Genomic DNA, 25560 nt, shown 5'->3' on the forward strand with positions numbered 1-25560 from the left:
CAGATAGCGGGGAAACCCAGCCGAGCAGGGACGGCAGAGGAGGTGGGGACCGAGGCGCACAAAAAGCGGTCAACAGCCTTTCATCCGTCTCCTCCACCTGCAGACCAGGTGGGCTACATAGAAAGCGCATTGCCGGAAGCAAAGGCTGATGGCATCGGAGGAGACGACCATGGGGTGACCAGCCGGAGATGCACCCCAGGGGAGGAGGGGGAGACAGCAACAAAGGTAAGACTTGAAAGATGGCCAGCTTGCAGGCGGACAAACAAAAGCACAACAACTGGAGCGACCATTTTTGCTTGAAGACGAGGGTCCACAGCAAGGTAGGGCCAAGCCTGAAGAGGCGGAGGTGGTTGGCTGGGAGTGAAGTGGGCGCGGCCAAGGGTTGGCCCCTAAACGTCCCATTCCGGGAAGAGCAGCTGCCTCACGTGATCCTGGAAACAGCAGTCCAGATCAAGACTAGCAGAAAAACATGTGTCCTGCGGGAATCTCAAGACGCCTCTCTACTTTCTTGGCTTTAGGTATTCAAGGTGAGCCAAAGCATTTGGGAGGAAGGGAGTTAACAATAAAAATAATAATAAAGTTGGAAGGGGCCTTGGAGGTCATCTAGTCCATCCCCCTGCTCAGGCAGGAAACCCTATACCATTTCAGACAAATGGCTGTCCAGTCTCTTCTTAAAAACTTCCAGTGTTGGAGCATTCACAACTTCTGGAGGCAGGTGGTTCCACTGGTTAATTGTTAATTCTCCTTAGTTCTAGGTTGCTTCTATAATAATAATAGTAATAAGAATAAGAATAATAAGAATAAGTAGAAGGAGTAGTAGTAGTAGTTGAAGTTGGAAGGGGCCTCGGAGGTCATGTAGTCCAACCCCTTGCTCAGGCAGGAAACCCTATACCATTTCAGACAAATGGCTGTCCAGTCTCTTCTTAAAAACTTCCAGTGTTGGAGCATCCACAGCTTCTGGAGGCAGGTGGTTCCACTGGTTAATTGTTCTGTCGGGAAGTTTCTCCTTAGTTCTAGGTTGCTTCTCTCCTTGGTTAATTTCCATCCGTTGCTTCTTGTCCTGCCTTCAGGCGCTTTGGAGAATAGCTTGACTGCCTCTTCTTTGGGGCAGCCCCCAAGTTGCTGTCCACGTTCCCACTGGAGCCTGAATGGGCCGGGTCTGGAGGCGGGGCTGATGGTGACGATTCCTCATTGAGATATATTTCTTATTCCAGCGATGGTTCATCAGAGGAGTAATTTCAAAGTTTTCTATCGATCGAGCAGGCTCAGTCCCTTAGCTCCGATTTTTGTCTGGAGTGACGGAATATGATTTACGCTGGGAGAGGCTTCTTCGGTTTTGAAGGCCGGGGCGGAAAGAATTGAGACCCAGCGGGTGCAGTCCATAGGAATTTCCCAAAGAGCCCCCAGCCGCATGGATTCATCCTCTTTGGGTTTGGGAAGCCCTGAGGCAGGGAGAGATGCGTGGCCACCGTCAAACTGAGGCTGAATTTGGGAAGCTGGAATCTCCTGGTCTGCTGATTGATAAAGACTCAGGTGGGGAGAAGAATTGGGACAAGTGGAAGCTGGTGGCCTAATAGGAAATCTTTTGTGTGTGTGTGTGTGTTTCATATCAGTGTACAGGTAGTTCTGAACTTACGACCACAATAGAGTCCAAAATGTATGCGGCTAAGCGAGAAATTCATTAAGGGACTCTTGCTCCATTTTACGACTTTTTTCTTGCCACATTTGTTAAGGGAATCACTGCAGCCGTTAAGTTAGTAACCCGGTCGTTAAGAGAATCTGGTTTCCCCCACTGACTTTGCTGGTCAGGAGGTCCCGAAAGGGAATCACGCGACCCCTGGGGACGCTGCGACCGTCAAACATGAGCCAGTTGCCAAGTGGCCCGAATTTCAATCGCGTGACCATGGGGATGCTGCAAGGTTAAGGGTGAAAAACGGCCGTTAAGTCCCTTTTTTCAGCGCCGTTGTCATTTGGAATGGTTCCCTAAATGAACCGTTGTAAGTCGAGGACTACCTGTAGTATCACATCCCCCACCACCACAAGTTCGGTTGGTTGGGGATGATGGAAGCGGTCCACACCTAGAGGACATTAAAAGAAACCTTCTTACTCCGTTTACGGTCACAGCCGTCTGGAACTCGGGAGGCCCCGGCACGTAGACGGAAGCCACGCACGGCGGACGGCCTTCTCTGCGTAGACCCGAGAACATTCCACGTTCTTCTCTTGAAGGGCCTGCAATTCAAGACAAAAGGAGCGTCCTTCAGCAGTTTCTCCAGACAAAATCAAGTGTGGAAAGAGGTCCAATTTTGGATCACGGGACCATGGGGAGGTGTGTGTGTGTGTGTGTGTGTGTGTGTGTGCTGCAGTGGTCGTTAAGTGTGAAAAACGGTCCTTTTTTTTTTACTTTTTCCGATGCTGTTGTAACTTTGGATTGTCCTTAAGTCAAGAATTACCTGTGCTCCCCTTTTCCACTTACAAAACGACAAAAGTAAATCCAGGGAGTTCAATCCCCTGCAAAGGACCCACGCCCTCAGCAGCTGCAGCAAAGATGGTGGCCGAGTAGCTTATACTATCTAACTCAAACCATATGTTCCTTTCTCAGGGGCGGGCGGGTTGGGGGGGTGTCTTTATCTGTCAGCTTATGTTACCTTTACTACTGGGGTTCAAGAAGGGCCGCCCAGCAGTCTCTCCTCCCTGTGCGAGGGTCATCCCAGGAGTTTCCAGAGCTGGGGCTGGGCGAGACTTGCCTCTCTGGGGTGCCACTAATCGCCCTGACTACTAGACCACACTGCCTGCCATCTTCCTGAAATGGTCTAGGCAGGGACAGGCAACCTTGGCTCTCTTATGACTCGTGGACTTCAACTCCCAGAATTCCTGAGCCAGCCACGCTGTTTCCAAGCTGAGCCATGCTGGTGCAGGAATTCTGGGAGTTGAAGTCCACCAGTCATGAAGGGGCCAAAGTTTCCCCCATGCTGGCTGAGGAATTCTGGGAATTGAAGTCCACCAGTCATGAAGGGGCCATAGTTCCCAATCATGAAGGGGCCAAAGTTTCCCTCATGCTGGCTGAGGAATTCTGGGAGTTGAAGTCCGCAAATCCTTACGGGGCCACAGTTCCCCCATGCTGGCTGAGGAATTCTGGGAGTTGAAGTCCGCAAATCCTTACGGGGCCACAGTTCCCCCATGCTGGCTGAGGAATTCTGGGAGTTGAAGTCCGCAAATCCTTACGGGGCCACAGTTCCCCCATGCTGGCTGAGGAATTCTGGGAGTTGAAGTCCACAAATCATGAAGGGGCCACAGTTCCCCCATGCTATCTGAGGAATTCTGGGAGTTGAAGTCCGCAAATCCTTACGGGGCCACAGTTCCCCCATGCTGGCTGAGGAATTCTGGGAGTTGAAGTCCGCAAATCCTTACGGGGCCACAGTTCCCCCATGCTGGCTGAGGAATTCTGGGAGTTGAAGTCCACAAATCATGAAGGGGCCACAGTTCCCCCATGCTATCTGAGGAATTCTGGGAGTTGAAGTCCACGAGTCCTAAAAGAGCCAAGGTTGCCTACCCCTAGTTATAGGGTCTCCTCCTTGAGCAGGGGGTTGGACTAGAAGACCTCCAAGGTCCCTTCCAGTTTTTTCCTGATTGATTGGTGGATGGATTCCTCCTCAAGCGCAACAGCAGCCAGCCCACCAGCCTCCCTGGGCCCCTTGCCCGTTTCTCCTTGGCGTCGTGACGGAGGGAGAAAAGGGGCAAATCCCCTCCGCCGACCCCCCCCCCGCCGCCCTCTCTGCCACCCTCGACGTCTTTCCTTCCTTCCTTCTAATGGGGGACAGGGAGGGGAAGACAGCCTCGGGGCGGCCCGAGGAAGCTCCTCTGCTCACCTGCACATCCCACCGCTCGCAAGCTTCCCAGGCCGAGGCGGCCGGAATTGCTGAGCGGAATGGCAGAGTTGCAAGGGACCTGAAGAGGTCTTCTAGTCTGACCAGGAAACCCGAGACCGGGCCGGATTACAACGCCCGCCAGCTGCTAGGAGGCGAGATGGTGGGGCCTCCCCCTCCTTGCGGGCGGGGCCCCGAGCCCTTTCCTACGCCTCACCCCATATAAATAAAATTATTATTATTATTATCTCCTCACCGTCCCTCCCGGCTGAAGCCGCCGGCCGCCTTGCCTCACGAGGACTTCCGGGTTCGGGAAACGTTCGCTTCCGGTTTCCTAACGAGTTGCCCGTCCCTCGGCCCAGACGGGAACCCGGGTCGGCGCATGCGCCGTCCTGCCGAGGGCAAGCAGAGGGGGCGGTGCTGGCGAGCACGTGCCCTTTTCGGAAGGCGGTCGCGGTTGCCACGGCGACAAGGAGCCCGCCTCCCAGGCGACTTGATTTTCTTCTCGACGTTCTCGGCCGGCTCTTCCGCTTCCGGGTAGCGCCGTGCGAAGCCTCTTTGGCCAGGCAGGCCCAGCCAGCACTGTGGGCTGATGGGTTTTGAAGTCCAAGCCCCTGAAGACCCCGGCCCAATGTCAGGTGGGCCACCACACTTTCCGCACCCCCGATGCGGCGCTACTTTGGGTGTGTGTGTGTTTGTGGGGGTGGAAAACAGTGCCTTGACCCTAAACCAGGTCTTCAAACTTGGCCCTTTTATGACCTGTGGACTTCAACTCCCAGAATTCCTCAGCCAGGCACTCTGCCTGAGGAATTCTGGGAGTTGAAGTCCACAGGTCATAAAAGGACCAAGTTTGAAGACCCCTGCCGTAAACCGACACCGGTTGGACATTCGTCCAGATGAAACCCCAAATGCGTGTCTGTAGAGCATCGCTGTAGATATAGGTGGTCCTCGACTTACGACGGTTCCTTTGGTGACCGTTCAACGTTACAATGGCGCTGAAACAAGGAACTCGATACAACATTTGAGGTTAGGTGACCAAAATTCAGATCCTTCGCAACCGGCTCGCATTTACGATGGCTGCAGTGTCCCCGGGGCACGAGATCCCCTTACCTCCTTACAGTCGGCCGGATTCACGTAACTGTGTGACCAACTTAACTGCGGTGATTCGCTTAACAACCGTGGCAAGGAAGGTCGCAAAACGGGGCAAAACTCACTCGTCTGCCTTAGCAGCAGCAATTTTGGGCTTAATTGTGCTCAGGTAACCCTGGCAGTAATGACAATTGGGGTGGACGTCTTTGTGGTTAGTTTCTGGAACCTGAAGGTATCCGGCCAGAGATGCAGGAGTGAGATGTAGTAAATAAATAAAATGCACAAATAGATTCACTTATTCTGGCTGTTCTGCCCAGAGCATTGGGCTGCTCTGGCAGGAGAAGGTCTTGGTGGAGCAGTGGGCTAATGCCTCCTTAAGTAACACCAGCTGCCTGCAATTAGTGCAGGTTCGAGTCCCACCAGGCTCAAGGTTGACTCAGCCTTCCATCCTTCCGAGGTAGGTAAAATGAGGACCCAGATTGTTGGGGGCAATTAAGCTGACTTTGTAATAATGCCGCTTGGGGTGTGTGTGAAAGCCCTAATAAGCAGGCATATACATAGAATGAAGGCTACTGCTAAGCTTGTAAGCCGCCCTGAGTCTTCGGAGAAGGGCGGGATATAAATGGAATTAAAATAAATAAATAAATAGTCTTTCTGCTGCAGTTGCTTCTCCTGCGTTCAAATGTGGGGCGCCCTTGCCTTCCAAACAGGACCAGTAGCCCTTCAAACTTGGCCCTTTTGTGACTTGTGGACTTGAACTCCCAGAATTCCTTGAAGTCCACAAGTCACAAAAGGGCCAAGTTTGAAGACCCCTGCCCTTAAACTAACAACGGTTTAGTGACCGTTCAGTTACAATGGAACGGAAACATCTTAGAAACATGGTTCACACTTGCCACCTTTGTAGCATCCCCGTGGTCACACAATCAAAACTCAGACGCTTGGCGACTGACTCCTATTTATGACGGTTGCGGTGCCCCGGGGGCCAGATCACCGCTTTTTGTGACCTTCTGGCAAGCAGTCAATGGAGAAGCCAGTTTCACTTAACAACCGTGTGACTAAACTAACATCTGCCATGATTTACCTAGATCTGGGGTTCCAACTCCAGCCTGGGTTGCCCAAGAAGAAATAAAAATGAGATCCAGACAGCTGTGAGGAAATAAATATTTATTCCTTAAAAGGAAAACGGTTTGCATGTAGGGGCAGGCTGCAGAGAAACGGGGTACGGCAGCCGATTTCTCTAGGGTTAGCCGCTCATTTGATTAACTTGGAGACACCGATTCTCAGACCGTTTGTGAATTCTGTTAAAAATTTAAGGGATGGAGGGAGACAGCGTAGAGAATACAATATATCTGGATACAAAAGGGGAAATAACGATGGAGCGCTTTAAACTGTGCAATCCTAATTTCTATGGAATTGAGAAATTATTCCGGGAGGAAAGAAAAGAGTTTGAAAGGGTCAATACAAGGCCGATTCTCCCAACAAGTGACAACCCTCACAATCTGACACGCCCAGTCTTCCGCGAGTTTTCCTGGAGTTTCACTTGAAGGGGGGCGGGTCAGTTTAAGGCCTTGTCTTGCCCAGATGCATTGCGGGTACACGGCACGTTAATAACAACGGCTTCTATTAGAACATGTCAAAAAATTACAAGTATACAGATGAATATTTCCCCCCCCCCATTAGTCCCAGTATAAATCCAATCGATTCTATTGCTGGTGAAGCTGGTCTTGGCATCTGTGGGGAATCGGCAGGAAGAGGTGCAGTCCGTTTGATTGGTGAAGCCTAGCCCAAGTCCAGCGCTATTTTAAATTTTCAGTAGCTTGGAAAACTCTTCCTGAAGTGACTCTGGTTTCTCCTACTGAAGTCAATGGAGTCAAAAGACAATTGTTAGCGTTACCGTGGGGGAGCCGGGGTTCCTTGTAACGCTTGCTTTATATTGTTGGGAGGAATTCCCCCCCCCCCCCCCGTCCGGGCTCTTCCGGACAGGAGTCTCACAAGCAGTGCAGGAGAGAACAGATAGGACCTGAAGCCAGCTACCGGAAAGATAGGTTTTAATCAAGGAGATTTAAGGTTGAGTGACAATTTAGCGTAAATCCCCAGCTAGCTAGGCAGAATGATCCCCAAGTGTGAGTTCTTATGGTTTCCAAAATTGTCATTTCTAATTTGTCAGTTTGAATTGGTCTTTTCTGATTTGTTGGTCAGGGTCTATTGTTCGGTTAATTTCTTTCTCAAAAAGGTGTTAATAATACCTGCTCCAGGGGGAGGACCTAGTGTTAATGACTCTATTGTTGTGTACCTCCTGGTGCTTCTGTTCTAATTCTTATCAATTTTAATTGCTGTTAGCCCATTCTGCATTCCCTGTGGCCAGTGTTTGTGAAGTGTTTGTTCACTTAGGCTCAGGTTATCACTGATTCAGATTAGTTTGTATTAGGATCTTCCTGTATTTGCCAGGATATCTTTTCTTGGGGGTGAGGAGAGGGTGTCCTTTTATCAATATCTACAGCTAGTAAGTGCCGAGTCTGTTCCTGGTTGCCCATTCGGGCTCCGTACTGACATTGTTGGGCACTTTTTCCCCCCAGATCTATTTCGGTAGGTTGCAATTATATCCACCAGCCGGAAAGCAAGTTCTTAACTTTCCACACGGGTGTGCAAACCTTCTCTCCTGCGGAAAGGTTTTCTTGCTAGGCATAGACTGGGTGAGGATCAACAAACCACTGACTGAGGCTCAAGACGGCTTAATTTCAAAGTGGCTTCCACTCCCGTGGTGAGCAGGCCACCCATGAGCTGTTAGAAAGAATACTTAAAAAAAAAAAGATCAGTGCTGTAACTAATTTGGGCCACCCCATAATAAGGCAGGACTATTTGCATTCACCTGTATTCCAAGGCAAGAGCTGAACTGTTCCTTTACTTGAAGTGTACGGTGTCTGTAATATTTCCCCAATTCTTAATAATTACTCAAAATAAGGTCTTGCAAAGTTGGGCGGGTACATTTTTACCCTTTCCAGAAGGGACAAAAATGAAACCCAGTAAACCTGCCCACGTGACCTATTTTAGGATTCTTTTCAAGTTAAAATACGGGTCACACACCTTTACATTTTATTTTTTCTTACTGGCCCACATGGAGTCAACGATGCTGAAATATTCCTGTGATGGGATTGTTGAGAAGGCAGCACAGCAGATTAGGGAACAGTACAGAGATTAAGCAGTAACAGCCAGGAAAGCAAATATGTGCCTTTTCCCTATGATTAAGAGAAAATAACTTGCTCAAAGTCAGCCAGCCCGCTTTCATGGCTAAGGTAGGACTTGAACTCACGTTCTTTTACTTTCTAGGTTGGTGGCTTAAACCAAACTGGCTCCCATCACAAATTTGTTTACCCTTTTTTTCCCTTGGGTTTGAGAAAAAAGAAAACAAGCTTAGCACACATTTAGCAACACCTACTTTTCATTTTGTAGTTCCAAAAGCATTATTAAGGATATATCCAAGTTAAAATGCAAAAATCACTTACATTTCGCTACAACGACATATGCTAGCTTCAGATATTCTGAATCACATTTCTTAAGCTTACTACTTATAAGCTTTTCCTTCCTTCATCTTGACCATTCCTTTCTCAAACTCCCCTTTTAAATCATTAACTTTCTTACAAGCATATACGCTTATGAAAATCAAGGCTGTAAAGGTGGCAGCTATGCTTATCCATACATTTCGCTCATCTCTTATAACGCAGTTTACAAACACGAAGAGAGAATGGGGCTCGTGTTACTTTTAAATACACTTTGCAATCGAGTTGGGAAACAGGCTTTGCCTGGGTTGTGGGTTTGCAGTTTCTTCCTCTTAATTAGCATTAAGCAATAAGAAAAACAGTAAGTTAACCAGGACTTAATGCAGGAAAATCAGCTGTCGAAATTTAGGACTGACCTAAAGGAGAAGGAAGGGGGGAAAGCGCGCCTTCTTGCTCGCCAGGGCTGCTAGCCCCGGCGACGAGAAGGAAGGGGGGGAAGGAAGCAGATCTACTCACCTTTTAGTTCTCCCGTCTCTTCCTCCACTCTGCCAAGTGCAGTTAAAAAAACAAAGAGGTTTGTGGATAGCCCACAAACGGTTTGTGGGCGGTCCCACAAACCAACCAATCAATTTAAACTTTTCAAGTTTTTTTGTGAGAAGTTTAAATTGATTGTTTTTTTAGTGCCACTTTTTTCCCCCAAAAGAAAACATGGCAGAGGGAGGAGGCCTGGGAGTCGCATGGGACGGCTCAAAGAGCCGCATGCGGCTCTGGAGCCGCGGGTTGCCGACCTGTGCTCTAGCAGGAAGACTGGGGCAGCTTTCTTTGTTAAGGTTATTTTTTTTTCTCCATTTCTCCTTTAGGGGAAATATGCTATCCTGCCTCTTTTTAATATTCCCCAAAGTATTTCATTCTCTTGGGGGGTGGTGTGTGTTGCTGACTTCCTATAGAAAGAAAAAGGGGGGGAAAAATCTCTCCACACTGGTCTTGCTGGCCAGGCAAGCCAAGGTGGGAAGATTATTCCTCATAGCTTAAGTTTTCATTAAAGAGATTTAGAGGGAAGAAATATTTAGCAGTTGCAAAAAGCTCAGAATAGGCTACAGAGTGCAGAGGGATTCAAGAGTCTCTTCCCCCCCCTTTGTTTTCCTCTCGGCCTCCAGCTTTTAATTGGAGGCTAGTAAACACAGGCAAAGTGAAGAAACAGAAAGGAACATTGCTTTCTACGGGTTATTCTTCTAGAGCGTCAAAACAGCATAATTAAGTCAGCTTATTTTTGTTACTTTAAACATAAAATTACAATATGCACATGTTATGTATGGGGTTGATAACACTATTTAACAACAGCTCAACCGATACCACCAGGTGGCGCTGCACCGAAACTGCCGTGACCAGGGGCAGCGTTTCGGCGGGAAATCCAGGTTTAAATTGATTGGCTGGGAGCACACCTGGCCAGGTATAAGTAGGGCTCAGGTAACACCTTTTGCTCACTCAAGCTACCACCTAATAAAGACGGTTATGCTGTACTCCTGTGCCTGGCGTCCTTCATGCGTTCCAGAAACCACTACACAATAGCACACATCCACAATGATAGTAAAATACTCTTTCAATTTAAAGCTAGAAACACTCATATACTCAGTAGCAACTTAAGTTCTCAAGAAAATAGTTCTTTTAAGGCAGGGGTCTTCAAACGTGGCCCTTTTATGACTTGTGGACTTTAGCTCCCAGAATTGCGTGCCTGGCTGAGGAATTCTGGGAGCTGAAGTCCACAAGTCATCAAAGGGCGTTTGAAGACCCCTGTTTTAAGGATTTTTTTTTCTTTTTTTACAATTGAAAGTACCTTGGTTTTCCCAAATTAAATTAAATTACTATCGTCCCCTATCTTAGTCCATTTTTTAAAAAATCCTGTATATTTTGCTTTTTCATTTCCGCCTAAAGCAGGCATTCCCCTGCCCAAATCCAGCCCCCTTCCTACTGGAGAGGCTGGAGAAACATGCGAAGCTGAAGTTCCCTTTTCCTTGTCCCGACCCAACAAATTTATTTGGGGGGGGGGTTATATGTAAACCCGAGGAGACCTCCTATGCAAGATACCCAGCTTCCTTCCCAGCCGTTCTATTATTTTTTCTCTTCTTCTTTTTGCAGCTCACACACATCAAACTCGAGAGAGGAGCTAGCAAGCCGAGGAAGAGGTTCCCTCCTCCTGTTTTGAAGCTGGAACCTCAGTCTCAAAAACCATTGGGAAAAGGTTGCAAGGAAAAGGGAAGTGTGTGCTGTTACTCATTGTCCAACCCTGCACTGCTCCAGCCGCTACATTTTAAATATCTTAACAACAAAGAAAGACGGATTGCTGTCAAAGTAAAGAAGAGGAACTAGAAGGTGTCACAACGTCCTTAGCCACGAATCACGAACACACCGAAGGTACGGGTGACAAGGTTTATTCAACTCGCACAAAACAAACCGTGGAAAAAGTCAGCGTTGATGGCGTCCTGCCCCAACGCTTCCTTTATTGTGCAGCACCACCCTAACCCCACCCCGTAAGAACAAACCAGCATCCGCCCACTCCCCCATAAAGACCCCACCCACCACCGTGCACACCCACCACCCATCGCGTGCGTTGCCACGTCCTGTCGGGCCATCCGCCAGGTAAGTCCCGTTCCTCCCCTTCTCCATGTCCCCCTGGCCCCCGTTCCCTCGGCCGTGCGTTCCCCCCTTGGTCCAGCCGAACACCCGGCTGACGAGAGAGGCACCGCAGGCACGGCCAACATCCAGTCTGTTCTAGTCCCTCCGGCTGCTTCTCCCCCGCCCTCCGCTTGGTCTTGGTCCGGCTTTGGTGTGTGTTTCGGCTCCGGCTGCCTAGGAGCACTTGCAGGTGCCGGGGGTCCGGACTGCGCAGGCGTGCCTGGTAGCTGGCTGGGGAGCGCCTGGCCCCGCCCTCGTCGGTGAGCCGCAGGCGTACCCGTCAGCTGTTCGGCAGCAGGCTCCTCCTGCGCAGGCGCACCCGGTAGCAGGCTGGAGGGCGCCTGACCCCACCCGTCGGTGAGCCGCGGGTGCGCCCATCAGCCGTTCGGCGGCGGGCTGCCACGGCCCCGGAAGACCGGCGGGACCCGGTTGAGGCAGAGGGGAGCAGAGTTGGCGAGGACGGCGGCGTAGCGGTTGAGGACGGCGTGGCCCGGTCGGATGGCAAGCTGGCGGGGCTTGACAGTCGGTTTCCTCTACCATAGGCCCACCTTAAAAGGAAGGACAACAGGATGGACGTCCATGGGCTCCGGCCACGGAGTCCCCACCCCCACCCCCCGGCTTGTTTGGATGTGCATGGTGGAAGGCCGCAACCAGACGAGCTGCCCGGACATCCCCTCTATCCACCCAGGAAGCGTCCGACAGTGGGTACCCCTTCCACAACACGAGGTACTGTAGTCGTCCCCTCCGTACCCGTGAATCGAGGACTCCCTGTACTTCGTACTGGTCCCCGTGGACAGGCCCCGGCGCATTTCCACCCGCCTTTCCTGTCAACCCCCTGGCGGGTCTCAGCAGGCTGCTGTGGGAGACTGGGTGGACCTTCCCTAAGAACTTTGGCAATCGCAGTTGCACTGTCACGGGGTTGATCACCCGGACAACTTGGAAAGGGCCAAGGAACTTGGGAGCCAACTTCTTGCTCGCTACCCGCAATTGTAGGTACTTGGTCGACAGGTATACCCACTCCCTGGCCCTGGGGGTCTCATAAGGTTTCCGCTTCCTGTCCGCCTGCTCCTTTGCCCTTGCTTGGGCCTTTGCCATCGCCTCCTTGGCGATCTTCCAAACACCCTCTAGTTGGCGCATCCACTCCCAGGGCCCGGTGGGTGCTACCAGTCCTTGACCGCACTCAGGGACAGGGACCAAGTCATACCCCGTCACCACCCGATACGGTGTCAGGCCCGTGCTGCTGTGCACGGCATTGTTGTGGGCGACCTCAGCAAACACAAGGAAGTCTACCCAGTCTGTTTGTTGGTATGACACATAACTCCTGAGGAGCCGTTCCACTGTGGCGTTCGCCCTCTCAGCGGCTCCATTGGTGCTCGGGTGGTATCCAGATCTCAGGCCTTGGGTAGACCTGATGTGTTGCAGGAACTCCCGCCAGAACCGTGCCGTAAACTGGACCCCACGATCTGAAATTATCCGTCGGGGAACTCCGTGTAGCCAATAGACATGTGTCAAAAACATCCACGCCAAGCGTTTGGCAGACAGAAGGCCCTTACAGGGGATGAAGTGTGCCTGTCTGGAAAAGAGGTTGACGACCGTCCAGATCACTGTGTGGCCCCTGCTTTCCGGCAACCCGACGATAAAGTCCATGGCAATGTCTTGCCATGGTCGTTCGGGGTCCGAAACTGTCTGTAATAGTCCCAACGGCTTCCCAACACGGGGTTTTGCTGTGGCACACAAGTGACAGCTCCGGACGTGTTGTTCCACGTCTGTCTTTATGCACGGCCACCAGAATTGGCGCCGTGCCAAGTGCAGGGTCTTGAGGAAGCCGAAGTGGCCGGCCTGTTTGGCGTCGTGACACCGGTGCAGAATAGTGGAGCGAAGAGCATGGGGCACATATAGCTTATCCCCGTGCCAGGCCAAGCCATTGCGCATAGTGAGAAGGCCAGGGTGCTCCTTCAGCCAGGCGTCCGTAGCCAGAGCTTCACCCATGGCACGGGACAGATCGTCCCCCACCTGGCAGACCACCTGGTTCGCGGCCGTAGGACCTCCTGGCGGGATGAGCTCTTGCACCACTGCCTCCCGTTTGGTGTCGTACTGCGGGAGCCGCGAGAGCGCGTGGGCAAGAAAGTTCCGTCCCCCCGGCACGTATTTCAGAGCGAAGTTAAACCGCCGGAAAAAGAGAGCCCATCTGACGTGTTTAGGCGCCAGCTTTCTGGGCAACTGTAGGACCTCTAGGTTCTTATGGTCCGTCCAGACCTCGAAGGGGTGGGCGGCCCCCTCCAACAGATGACGCCACGTCTCTAGAGCCGTGCGCATGGCGAACGCCTCCTTTTCCCAAATCGCCCATGCACGCTCTGCGGATGACAGCTTCTTGGACGAGTAGGCACACGGTTGGAGTATGCCCTCTGCATTCCGTTGCAATAATACAGCCCCTACCGCGACGTCGCTGGCGTCGACCTGGACCACGTACGGTAGGTCCGGATTGGGGTGCGCCAACACCGGTTCCTTAGCAAACAAGGCCTTCAGGGACTCGAACGCCTGTTGACACGTGGTGGTCCACGCCAACTTCAGCCCTGGACGTGGCTTCTCCCCAGTCTGCCGTGTACGCAACAGGTCCGTCAATGGCAGGGCTATTGCCGCAAAGCCCGGGATGAATTGACGATAGAAGTTCGCAAACCCCAGGAAACTTTGAAGCTGTCGTGTCCGTGGCGCTTGCCACTGCTGCACGGCTTCCACTTTCTGAGGGTCCATCTCTATGCCACTTGCTGACACTCGGTACCCCAAGTAATCCAACCTTGTCTTGTGAAACTTACACTTTGTTTCACGTAGAGACGGGTGGCCAGCAGCTTCCGTAGCACCTGGCGCACAAGGATAACATGCTCCTCCATGGTCTTAGAATAGATCAGGATGTCGTCCAGGTAAACCAGCACCCCATGGTACAGGTGCTTTTGAAGCACCTGGTTGATTAATTGCATAAAGACAGCTGGGGCTCCCGGGAGCCCGAACGGCATAACCTGGAACTGGAAGCTGCCCAACGGACAGTTGAACGCCGTCTTCCATTCATCCCCGGCTCTGATTCTCACCTGGTAATACGCCTCCCGTAGATCCAATCTCGTGAAGATGCGACCTGTCGATAGGTGTGCCAGGAGGTCCTTCATGAGGGGCAGCGAGCGGATACGTACAGATGTTCCACGCAGACCGCGTTGACTCCACGGAAGTCGACACACAGGCGAAGCGTGCCATCCTTCTTTTCTTGAAACAGTATCGGCGCCGCTATCCTGGACCGGTCGGGATGGATGAACCCCCTTGGGAGGTTTTTATCGATATAACGCCGCAATCCCTGCATCTTGCGGGGTGTCAGGGCATACATGCGCGGCTTTGGCAGCTTGACACCCGGCTCAAGCTCGATGGCGCAGTCCGTTGCTCGGTGGGGAGGCAAGGCGTCACACTCCCTCTCGTCAAACACCTCAGCCAGATCGGCGGACACCTGTGGAAAGCGGGCTCCCACCACCCCTTCTGCCCCTTGGACTTGCTCGCTCCCCGGCTGACCAGCGGGACCCACATATGCGTGCGGTGGCGGTTGTGGCCGTCCCCAACCGCAGATGTCGACATCCCCCTTCCCACCATATCGTGGGAAACCACTTGTCGAGCCACGTCAGCCCCGGGATCACTGCTTCTGTCATGGACGGAACAACAAGAAACCGCATCGTCTCCTAATGGGTCCCCATCTCCAGATGGATAGGGCTCGTCACATGGGTTACCGCCCCCCCCAGAATGGACCCATCCACCTGCTGAAAACGGAGGGGTCGGTAGTCGCCGCACATCCAGTCCCAACCGGGTAACCACCGTCCGGCTGAGCAGGCACTGGGTACTACCTGAGTCTATCAGGGCCGGGTAGGCCTCCCTCCGACCCGTCCGTGGGTTGACAAGCACAACCGGAACCGTGAAGGGTACCACCGGGTCACTCACCATGGGGTCCTCCTCCTCCTCTTGGCTCTCGTAGGGTTTTGGGTCGGTGGCCCCGGGTGTCTCCTTCCCCGTTGCTGGTGTCACCATGAGGGTTGCCATCTGGTGAGCGGCTCTCGAGCGTTCCACCGACTTCCGCGACGTAGCTCCCTTGCCAGGGGGGGTGGCTGCGGCCACACAGGGCGCCGGCAAAGGGCACTCGGCCACACGGTGCCCCGGCTGATCACACCGGAAGCATCTGATGGTTGGCCTTGTGGGCGGCACAGGTGGTTTTGCCGTTGGTGTCACGGTCTTCTGGTCGTCCTCCTTCGACTTCTCGGGGACCCTGCGGGGCCCAACCGCCCCCTCTGGCTTCTCCCTGCACTCACGCAGCCGAATGTCGAGTTCGACAGCGACACGATACCACTCCAGCAGTCACTCGGGCACACCACGCACGCCCTACGTAGCGCGCCGTCCAACCCTGCCTGGAAGTGGTGCACCAGCAGGCGTTCCGGCTAGGAACGTAACTTGCGAGCCACACGCCGAAACTCGCCGACATACTCCACCGCGGGCCTGCCTTGTTGCCGTAGCCCCACCACCTCCGCCTCAGCCCTATTGGTACGGGCCACATCCTTGAACTGCGTTCGCAGTGCTTCCAGGAACAGTCCAACATGGGCTAGCTCACGGGCGTGCTCCCCGTACAGGTCAGCCGCCCACGCCGCGGCCTCTCCCTGCAGGCTCGCAGTGATGGCCACCACCATGGCCCATTGGGAGGCGTAGGCCGCACCGTACTGGTCTAAATGATGGATGGTGTGGCTTAGGAACATGGCAAGTCGGTCAGGGTGACCATCGTACGTTACCGGCAGAGGGCCCCAGAACAACCCCGGGCCCCAGGACCCGCCCTGGGCCCTGCGGCCCCTCGCACCTGGTGCCTAGTACTGGACGCTCCATGGCCTGGTGGGAGCCCCGGCTGTCGTTGTGCACCCGGCGGGCTCTGCCTGGTCCGATGCCTCGGGGGTTGGTCGTTCGGCTCGAACAGTCCCTGAAGCCACCGGCTGTGATGGCGGGCCGCGGAACCTCAGGCTCGCCAGACGGAAACCGGGCTGGCCCGGCGTCGGCCCCTGCAGTGACCACTGTCGCATTCCCTGACTCGGACCCAAAAGCGACCAAGGTGCGGGTTCTTGATACCCAAACTCCCCAAAATGGTCCCGCAACACGTCCAACGTATAGGCTCCTGGAGCCGTGGAGTAACTCCACTCCTCGCCTTCTTCCTCCGTCAGCCGCCGCTCTCTCCAGGCTGCCGCCGAGACCCGTGAGCGGGACTCCCCACGGGCCAAGTCCAGGTGCTACAGCGCAGGACTGTACCACCACTCCCCGTTGCGAGTCCGAGGCCCTTCCTCCCTGCCTTCGCTGCTAACAGCCGTGGACACAACTCCATTGGTCTTTGGCCGTACCACTGGTTGAGGCCCCTCCGCCACAACCGGGTCAGGCGGTGCTGCAGCTGTAGCCCCCACGGCCCCTTCCCCATCGGCTGCCAGAGCAAGCCCCTGTGGATCCTCTGCCATGCCCAGAGCGTAGGTAACGACAGAAGGAATCCCAGTTAAACGCTGACTTACTGTCACGACGTCCTTAGCCACGAATCACGAACACACCGAAGGTACGGGTGACAAGGTTTATTCAACTAGCACAAAACCGTGGAAAAAGTCAGCAGTGATGGCGTCCTGCCCCAACGCTTACTTTATTGTGCAGCACCACCCTAACCCCACCCCGTCAGAACAAACCGGCATCCGCACACTCCCCCATAAAGACCCAACCCACCACCGTGCACACCCACCTCCCATCGCGTGTATTGCCACGTCCTGTCAGGCCATCCGCCAGGTAAGTCCCATTCCTCCCCTTCTCCATGTCCCCCTGGCCCCCGTTCCCTCGGCCGTGCGTTCCCCCCTTGGTCCGGCCGAACGCCCGGCTGACAAGAGAGGGAGGCACCGCAGGCATGGCCAACATCCAGTCTGTGCTAGTCCCTCTGGCTGCTTCTCCCCCGCCCTCCACTTGGTCTGGCTCCAGCTTTGGTGTGTGTTTCAGCTCCGGCTGCCTAGGAGCACTTGCGGGTTCCGGGGGTCCGGACTGCGCAGGCGCGCCCGGTAGCTGGCTGGGGAGCGCCTGGCCCTGCACTCGTCGGTGAGCCGCGGGCGCGCCCATCAGCTGTTCGACGGCAGGCTCCTCCTGCGCAGGCGCACCCGGTAGCAGACTGGTGGGTGCCTGGCCCCACCCTTGCCGGTGAGCGCGCCCATCAGCTGTTTGGCGGCGGGTTCCTCCTGCGGAAGCGCACCCGGTAGCAGGCTGGAGGGCGCCTGATGCCGCCCCTGTCGGTGAGCCGCGGGTGCGCCCGTCAGCCGTTCGGCGGTGCGCTGCCGCGGGCCCGGACAACCAGCGGCCCCCGTTGATGGCAGAAGGGAGCAGAGTTCGGCGGCGGGCTGCAGCGGCCCCAGAAGACCGGCTGGACCCGGTTGAGGCAGAAGGGGGCAGAGTCGGCGAGGACGGCGGCGTAGCAGGTGAGGACGGCGTGGCCCGGTCAGATGGGAAGCCGGCGGGGCTTGACAGAAGGTATATTATATTCCTGTTCCTATTTCAAGAATGGCGCCCGCGAAGGCTGCGGGTTAAGAGAGCCAGGGCAGCAGCCTGGTCTCTGCCCGGCCAGCAGCCGCAGAAGGGGACCCATAAAATCCAGATAAAGCCGAATCTAGGATGGGCCCTTTCACGGAAATGGTTCTCACACATGAAGAGAAGAACTACCAACCCCAAGAAGGGATCCCCTCGACCTCTGATGAGAAGAGGCCCGCAACCTTCAAAGCCGCCGGGAAGACGTTGGAAGGAAAAAGTAAGAAAAGCAGCATCTCCCCCAGAAACCCTGAATATAGCAATTGAAAGTACCTTGGTTTTCCCAAATTAAATTAAATTACTACTATCATCCCCTATCTTAGTCCATTTTTTTAAAAAAATAAATCCTGTGTGTTTTGCTTTTTCATTCCCGCCTAAAGCAGGCATTCCCCTGCTGAAATCCAGCCCCCTTCCTAATGGAGAGGCTGGAGAAACATGCGAAGCTGAAGTTCCCTTTTCCTTGTCCCTACCCAACAAATTTATTTAGGGGGGTTATGTGTAAACCCGAGGAGACCCCCTATGCAAGATACCCAGCTTCCTTCCCAACCGTTCTATTATTTTTTCTTTTCTTCTTTTCGCAGCTCACACACATCAAACTCAAGAGAGGAGCTAGCAAGCCAAGGAAGAGGTTCCCTCCTCCTGTTTTGAAGCTGAAACCTGTCTCAAAAATTGGGGTGCCCGGCCAGCAGCAGAAGGGGACCCATAAAATCCAGATCAAACTATTGGCCTTGTCTCCCAGCCTACAGGGCCCACAGAGGGGAAAAAAAGGCAGGAAACAAGGAACCTCCCCCTTCCCTCTCCTAGCGACCCATCACAGCTCAGATTCCCTCCTGCGGTGGGCAGCTCCCTTCAGCCTATTGGAAGCTTTGCTGTCACTCGCTGTCCACCAGCCCTTCACGGCTCCAGCCATTACACTTCTTCTTAACCACGAAGAAGATGGGTTGTTGTAAGACTAAAGAAGTTTGTTGTAAAAGTAAGGAAGGCGAACCAGAAGGTACATTATATTCCTGTTCCTATTTCAAGAATGGCGCCTGGGAAGGCCGTGGGTTAGAGTGCCAGGGCAGCAGCCTGGTCTCTGTCCCGGCCAGCAGCCAATGAAGGGGACCCCCTATGCAAGATACCCAGCTTCCTTCCCAGCCGTTCTATTATTTTTTCTCTTCTTCCTTTTCGCAGCTCACACACATCAAACTCAAGAGAGGAGCTAGCAAGCCGAGGAAGAGGTTCCTTCCGCCTGTTTTGAAGCTGGAACCTCAGTCTCAAAAAGCATCGGGAAGAGGTTGCGAGGAAAAGGGAAGTGTGTGCTGTTACTCATTGTCCAACCCTTCACTGTTCCAGCCGCTACATAATTTTAAATATCTTAATCACGAAAAAGGATGGGCCGCTTTAAAAGCAAAGAAAGAGAACCAGAAGGTATATTATATTCCTGTTCCTATTTCAAGAATGGCGCCCGGGAAGGCTGCAGGTTAGAGAGCCAGGGCAACAGCCTGGTCTCTGCCCGGCCAGCAGCCGCAGAAGGGGACCCATAAAATCCAGATAAAGCCGAATCTAGGATGGGCCCTTTCACGGAAATGGTTCTCACACATGAAGAGAAGAACTACCAACCCCAAGAAGGGATCCCCTCGACCTCTGATGAGAAGAGGCCCGCAACCTTCAAAGCCGCCGGGAAGACGTTGGAAGGAAAAAGTAAGAAAAGCAGCATCTCCCCCAGAAACCCTGAATATAGCAATTGAAAGTACCTTGGTTTTCCCAAATTAAATTAAATTACTACTATCATCCCCTATCTTAGTCCATTTTTTTAAAAAAATAAATCCTGTGTGTTTTGCTTTTTCATTCCCGCCTAAAGCAGGCATTCCCCTGCTGAAATCCAGCCCCCTTCCTAATGGAGAGGCTGGAGAAACATGCGAAGCTGAAGTTCCCTTTTCCTTGTCCCTACCCAACAAATTTATTTAGGGAGGTTATGTGTAAACCCGAGGAGACCCCCTATGCAAGATACCCAGCTTCCTTCCCAACCGTTCTATTATTTTTTCTTTTCTTCTTTTCGCAGCTCACACACATCAAACTCAAGAGAGGAGCTAGCAAGCCAAGGAAGAGGTTCCCTCCTCCTGTTTTGAAGCTGAAACCTGTCTCAAAAATTGGGGTGCCCGGCCAGCAGCAGAAGGGGACCCATAAAATCCAGATCAAACTATTGGCCTTGTCTCCCAGCCTACAGGGCCCACAGAGGGGAAAAAAAGGCAGGAAACAAGGAACCTCCCCCTTCCCTCTCCTAGCGACCCATCACAGCTCAGATTCCCTCCTGCGGTGGGCAGCTCCCTTCAGCCTATTGGAAGCTTTGCTGTCACTCGCTGTCCACCAGCCCTTCACGGCTCCAGCCATTACACTTCTTCTTAACCACGAAGAAGATGGGTTGTTGTAAGACTAAAGAAGGTTGTTGTAAAAGTAAGGAAGGCGAACCAGAAGGTACATTATATTCCAGGAAGACGTTGGGAGGAAAAAGTAAGAGAAGCAGCATCTCCCCCAGAAAACCAAGGCTCTCTTTCTCAGGGCAGCGAATGGGAGGGGCCGTTGCCTACCAAAAACATTTGTATTTATTTCAATTTCTATCTTCATTGTTATGTAGGTCACCTGTCCACCCGGGGGCAGCAGCCAGGGGACCTGATTGGTCAACCTGTCCGGCGGGAACTGGAAGACACTGGGTTGGGTGATACCTGTCTGGCGGGAGAATTAGGAGATCGGGTTGGCTGGCTCCAGGGGATGGGAACCGGCTATAAGAGGGTACCTGGGAGGAAGGCGGCAGTCCTGCCATGTTGTATTCAATAAAGAAGGAATAACCTACTACCGCCTCTGAGTCTTTGTCCTATGGATGTCCAGACACTACATTCATCCTCTTACATTTACGGCAGTAAGAGGAGACAAAGGTAGAAAAAAAAGGCCTGGTTTGTTCATGCAAAATAAACGACACACCTCAATGCACAGTAATCACTTAAATAACACTTTTTAAATGGGATAAAACTCATGAGCTGAGGGCTGTGTCCCAATGCTGACACCTTGAGGCAACTGGCACCGCTGGGGTGGGAGGCATTGTGGCTTCCTGGGGTTTGCAAATATGTAGACAGAAGCTTGTACTGCCAGCTCCTCCGACTTCTGGCAGGCAGTGGGGCAGAAGGGGCTGGTCCTACCGCCTCAGAGCAATGGGGCCCGTGCTTCAGTTGGATGCCCGTATTATTAGTTGGCACCCCACAGGAATCCCACCTTTCCCTCTTTCATTCGCTTTGCTTTAGACATGTATGAAGAACGGCAAAATGGAAGCGGATGCCAGCCAGCGCAGCCAAACAGGGATAAATACAATTAATTATGGGAGAGCGGGGGGGGGGGGGGAGTAGACCTATGACTAGATCGTTAACATCCAAAGAGCTCTAAGAAGCACTTCGAGACACTAGCTCACGCTCTGAGGACGTCAAGAGTGGTTTGACGAAAGCTTAGTATTTAATAAAAATTTTCTCGTCCCGGAAACCAGTGGTTTTAGCAGCTTAATAATATGAATATACCTGGGACTCAAATTTTTAGGATAATTATGTATGTACGTACATATTTCTCCCTCCCTTGCGTGGTCCGTTTCGAGAAAGAAAAAAAAAATAAGATACCGAAAAAATAACTATCGCTCTGCCCTCAAACGAAGACCTGGGCTTCAGGGATGATGAGTTGAGTACTGACCACAGTTCTCGGGATGACGGAGACCGTCAGGAGACTGTCAGCCGGGTCCTTGAGCCGGTAAATGGAAATCCACCTCCACGGTCACCTTGGAGGCCGGAGAAGAGGAGGAATGGCAAAGCTTAGCCAAGCGTAAATAAGGAAGCTGAATCTTCCCGTCCAAACAAGCCTGTTTGTTAAAAACCTTAAGACTTTCAGTCAATAACAAGATCTGTACCTGCACGGACATACTAATGTTGGGAATATAATTTCAGGTGCAGTCCTACTCTTTAGAATTTCTTTACTTCCTAAGGAGGGCAAGGGGCTTCTTGGCATGTGCTTTCCCCTCTATTTTTTCCCCCCTTCCTTCTTTTGGCAGCTCACATACATCAAACTCAAGAGAGGAGCTAGCGAGCCCAGGAATAGGTTCCCTCCTCCCGTTTTGAAGCTCCCGTTCTGAATCTCCAAAAACTGCCATGGCGGGTGTTATGTAGGTCACCTGTCCACCTGGGGGCAGCAGCCAGGGGACCTGATTGGTCAACCTGTCCGGCGGGAACTTGAAGACACTGGGTTGGCGGGAGAATTAGTAGATCGGGTTGGCTGACTCCAGGGGATGGGAGACGTCATATATAGAGGGTACCTGGGAGGAAAGCAGTCCTACCATGTTTTATTCAATAAAGAAGGATTAACCTACTACCGCCTCTGAGTCTCTGTCCTATGGATGTCCAGACACAACAGCGAGAAAAAGGGAACAGAAGCAGCATCTTCTCTGGAAATCCTGAATATAACCAGGCTGTATTTCCCAGCTTTGGAATAGGAGAAACCAGGACAGTGATGAGCGTCGGGGGGGGGGGGGGGAGAAGGGTATAAAAAACCTGTTGCATGCTTTGATCTGGGTCCACCTCGTGCGCACCAGTATTTGCAAATGCGTCAATAAACCTTTGCTACTTTTTGCTACCAGACTGCCTTCTTTGCTTTTCTGCTTCATTCCTATTTCGAACATTATCTTGGCAGCTCGCCCAAAGAGCAGCTCCCAAGCACAGTCCCAAGAGATCCACCTCCACAGCCGGGAAGAGGCTGCCCCATCGTATCCCAAGTAGGCCCTCAACCTCCACAGCCGAGAAGAGGTTGGGAGTTAATGGAGACAGGTAGACTTGAAAAACAGGTGTGCAAATGCAGAAGCAACCTTTAAAGCCCTACGTGGCTTAGGCCCAGGATATTTGCAGGACGGTCTGCTGCCGGGGACAACTTCCCATCGCCCAGTGCGCTCACACAGAGAGGGCCTCCTCAGGGTGCCGTCGGCGAGACAATGTCGGCTGGTGACGCCCAGGGGGAGGGCATTCTCTGTGGGAGCACCAGCCCTTTGGAACCAACTCCCCCTTGAGCTTCGGATGGCCCCGGACCTCCGGTCCTTTCGCCGCGACCTCAAAACTTTCCTTTTCCATCAGGCTGACCTGGATTGACGATGGGTTTTTAAAATGTTTTAATTTTTAACTGTGTAGTTAATTTATTTTGGGGCTATTTAATTCTTTTTTAATTTTTGTATTGTTGTTTTTACTGTTGTTAGCCGCCCTGAGTCCTTCGGGAGATAGGGCGGCATATAAGTCCCAAAAATAAATAAATAAATAAATAAATAAATAAATAAATAAATAAATAAATAAATAAATAAAGGTGAGTCCCAAAAATAAATAAATAAATAAATAAATAAATAATAAATAAAGGTGAGAGACCCAAAAATAAATAAATAATAAATAAATAAATAAATAAATAAATAAATAAATAAATAAATAAATAAATAAATAAATAAAGGTAACAGAAGCAGCACCTCCTCCAGAAACCCTGAATGTACAGCAAGGCTCCATTTCTTGGCACATCGAATGGAGTGCGCTGTTGCCTACCAAAAGCATTTCTTACACGTTTCATTTTCTATCTCACGTCTCACTTTTGCAGCCATAAGAGGAGACAAAAATAGAAAAAAAGGCCTAGTTTTTTTTTAGTTCATTTAACATAGTCCAAACCCAAAAGCAAAAATTCAGTATTTTTTGTTCAAGAATGGAGGCAAAAAACAGATCAGGCTTGGGTAACTTCAGCCATCTGATATCAGAATGGGCCAGAGTGGCTCTTAAAGGGGTGGGGGCTAGTGGTCTTCGAACGTGATTGCTTAACGCCCCCACCCCTCTTCCCCAAGGAGGCCAAACCAGCCAGCCTTTACCTCTGCAGGTCAATCTGCCTCTGTGCTGGTGCCGTTTTCTTTGTGGCCTCTTGCTGCTTTGGTGCCTTGGCATTGCTAGCCTCCAGTGCGCCCGGAGCTTCTGGAGCCGGGGCCGCCCTTTTCCGTCCTCATCCGGAGGAGTTACCCATTTCGGCACTTTTCGTGGTGGCGCCCTGAGATTCAGACTTGGGGGGACGTCCTCGCCGGGGTTTGGGGGGAGCAGGCTGACCCGTTCCATCTGTTTTCTTCTCTTCAGCTTTTTGATGGAAATTCTCCGTTCCGGCTGCGGTCGCGATTCTTTTTTTTGCCCCGATCGGCACTGACATTTTCTTGGGGTGCCTGGTCAGAATTAATCTCCTGGAAAAGAAAAGAAAAAATAGCTTTTTGGTCAACCGAGTGTCAGGTGAAAACTGTATCCGTTTCAATTGGCTCGTGGCTGAAATACATTTCCAAGACTGTTGACAACAACAGCAGCGGCAACCGCCGCCTTGAAAGCATCGCCGTGTAATTAATCGAAGGGGATTAATTACTGCTGCCGAAGGGATTCCCCGTCTCTACATCAGGCCCTTTCTAACAGTCTGTTCACAGAATACGTAAGTCGTTCTTTGGCCACATCACAGCGAAAAGGCAGCAGATTTAACATCACTGTGGGAACGTCAAATCAGAACGCAATTTGGTTTAGTGGTTGAGGCACCAGGCTGAAAACTGGGAGACAGTGAGTTCTAGTCTCACTTTAGGCAAGAAAATCGGCAGGATGACTTTGGGCCAATCACCCGGAGACTGTGAGTTCTAGTCCTGCCTTAGGCATGAAAGGCAGTTGGGTGTCTTTGGATCTATCACCTGGAGACAGTGAATTCTAGTCTACTTTAGGCATGAAAGCTAGCTGGGGGATTTAGGCTGCATCACTATCTTGCAGCCCAATTGCTAAGCACATTGATTTGTGCTTAGATTGTAAGCCGCCCTGAGTCTTCGGAGAAGGGCAGGATATAAATGGGATTAAAAAAAAATTCACCTCACAGGGTTGTCATCATAGGGAAAACAGGAGGAAGGAATATTAGGTATGTTTGTCAACCTTGAGTTATTTATAAAAATAATAAAAGCAGGATATAAATAAAAGCCCGTTATTTCTGTTTAGTCTCTCTGATGTCAGATTTATACTGAATCCAGTTTAAAGAGTTCTAACTCAAGTATTACATTTAAGACTGTGCCTTTAAGCAAGTAAAGTTTGTAAGAATTATAATAACATTTTTCACACGCATATCTTTGGAAGGAGATAAACAAGGAGATACAAACAATTTTCATTCCACACACTGCATTTCTGCAATGTAAAATCAAGACATCTAGGATCTTTAATTTTTCTTTTTATCTTACCCTGTAACAGCAATGTAGTTTCCTAATGTTTTTTGACAAATTGCACACGTGCATTTGGTACAGCCTTCTCTGAAAGGATAAACATTCGCTGTGGAAGGAGAGTAACAATTGTAGATTTGTAAGAATGCCTTATTTCAAAGTACAGAACATAGTTCATTTATATGAAAGCCAGTTCACAGCAGTCTCTCTTGTTGGCAGGATAAAGAAACATAGCAAATAATATTTACTGGCAGATATAAGCCCATCTGTATTTAAATAGCTTCAGCTAAGAAGAAATTCTTTGAAATGGTGTGATTAAATAAACTGCAGTTTTCAGTACAAATGCAGAGGAAAATGTAGTTCAGTCATGGAGGGAGAACGAACATAAGAACAAGTTTATGAAATTTATTTGCCACCTATCTCATGTCCAACTAATTAGAAATTACCATAGTTTTGTTAAGATGACGGTCCTTAGTAATACCTCCTGTGGTATCACAACTAAGATGCCATTACATCTGCAAGAGACCCTATCTAGATACTTGTGCATTTGGGGAAAATGAAGCATGAATGGTGAAGGTAACGTATG

At 51.5% G+C, this 25560-nt stretch overlaps 1 protein-coding gene and 1 long non-coding RNA gene across 3 annotated transcripts; one reads left to right on the top strand and one right to left on the bottom strand.

Annotated features, from left to right (window-relative positions):
• Nucleotides 1-6101: 6101 nt before the first annotated feature.
• LOC308671056 lies at nucleotides 6102-8827 on the bottom strand. Its single transcript, XR_014027138.1, has 2 exons — nucleotides 8037-8827; nucleotides 6102-6807 (listed from the first exon to the last, which is right to left on the bottom strand). It is a non-coding gene; the product is annotated as an uncharacterized lncRNA (long non-coding RNA).
• Nucleotides 8828-15686: 6859 nt separating this feature from the next.
• LOC308671055 (uncharacterized protein) lies at nucleotides 15687-20549 on the top strand. Of its 2 annotated transcripts, none has more exons than XM_081333012.1 (4): nucleotides 15687-17619; nucleotides 17701-17945; nucleotides 18307-19408; nucleotides 19770-20549. In XM_081333012.1, exons 1-3 carry the CDS (start codon nucleotides 17511-17513, stop codon nucleotides 18673-18675), a joined length of 723 nt encoding a protein of 240 aa, XP_081189138.1. In that variant the 5' UTR covers nucleotides 15687-17510; the 3' UTR covers nucleotides 18676-19408; nucleotides 19770-20549. The 2 variants fall into 2 exon arrangements, 1 of the variants encoding a protein (XP_081189138.1); XR_014027137.1 differs by having other exon boundaries at nucleotides 15697-17945; nucleotides 18307-18719; nucleotides 18899-19408.
• The last annotated feature ends 5011 nt before the right edge of the window (nucleotides 20550-25560 follow it).

Source organism: Vipera berus (genome assembly GCF_964194415.1).
Source record: "Vipera berus genome assembly, chromosome: 7".
NCBI classification, from domain to species: domain Eukaryota; kingdom Metazoa; phylum Chordata; class Lepidosauria; order Squamata; family Viperidae; genus Vipera; species Vipera berus.

Bases quoted from the DNA above. Each gene is read 5' to 3' on its own strand.
- LOC308671055 (XM_081333012.1), top strand. From the start codon at position 17,511: ATGGCAGAAGGGAGCAGAGTTCGGCGGCGGGCTGCAGCGGCCCCAGAA. The intron at 17,620-17,700 runs GTGAGGACGGCG...TCCTATTTCAAG, and splicing joins CGAGGACGGCGGCGTAGCAG to AATGGCGCCCGCGAAGGCTG. The intron at 17,946-18,306 runs GTAAGAAAAGCA...TTCTTTTCGCAG, and splicing joins GAAGACGTTGGAAGGAAAAA to CTCACACACATCAAACTCAA.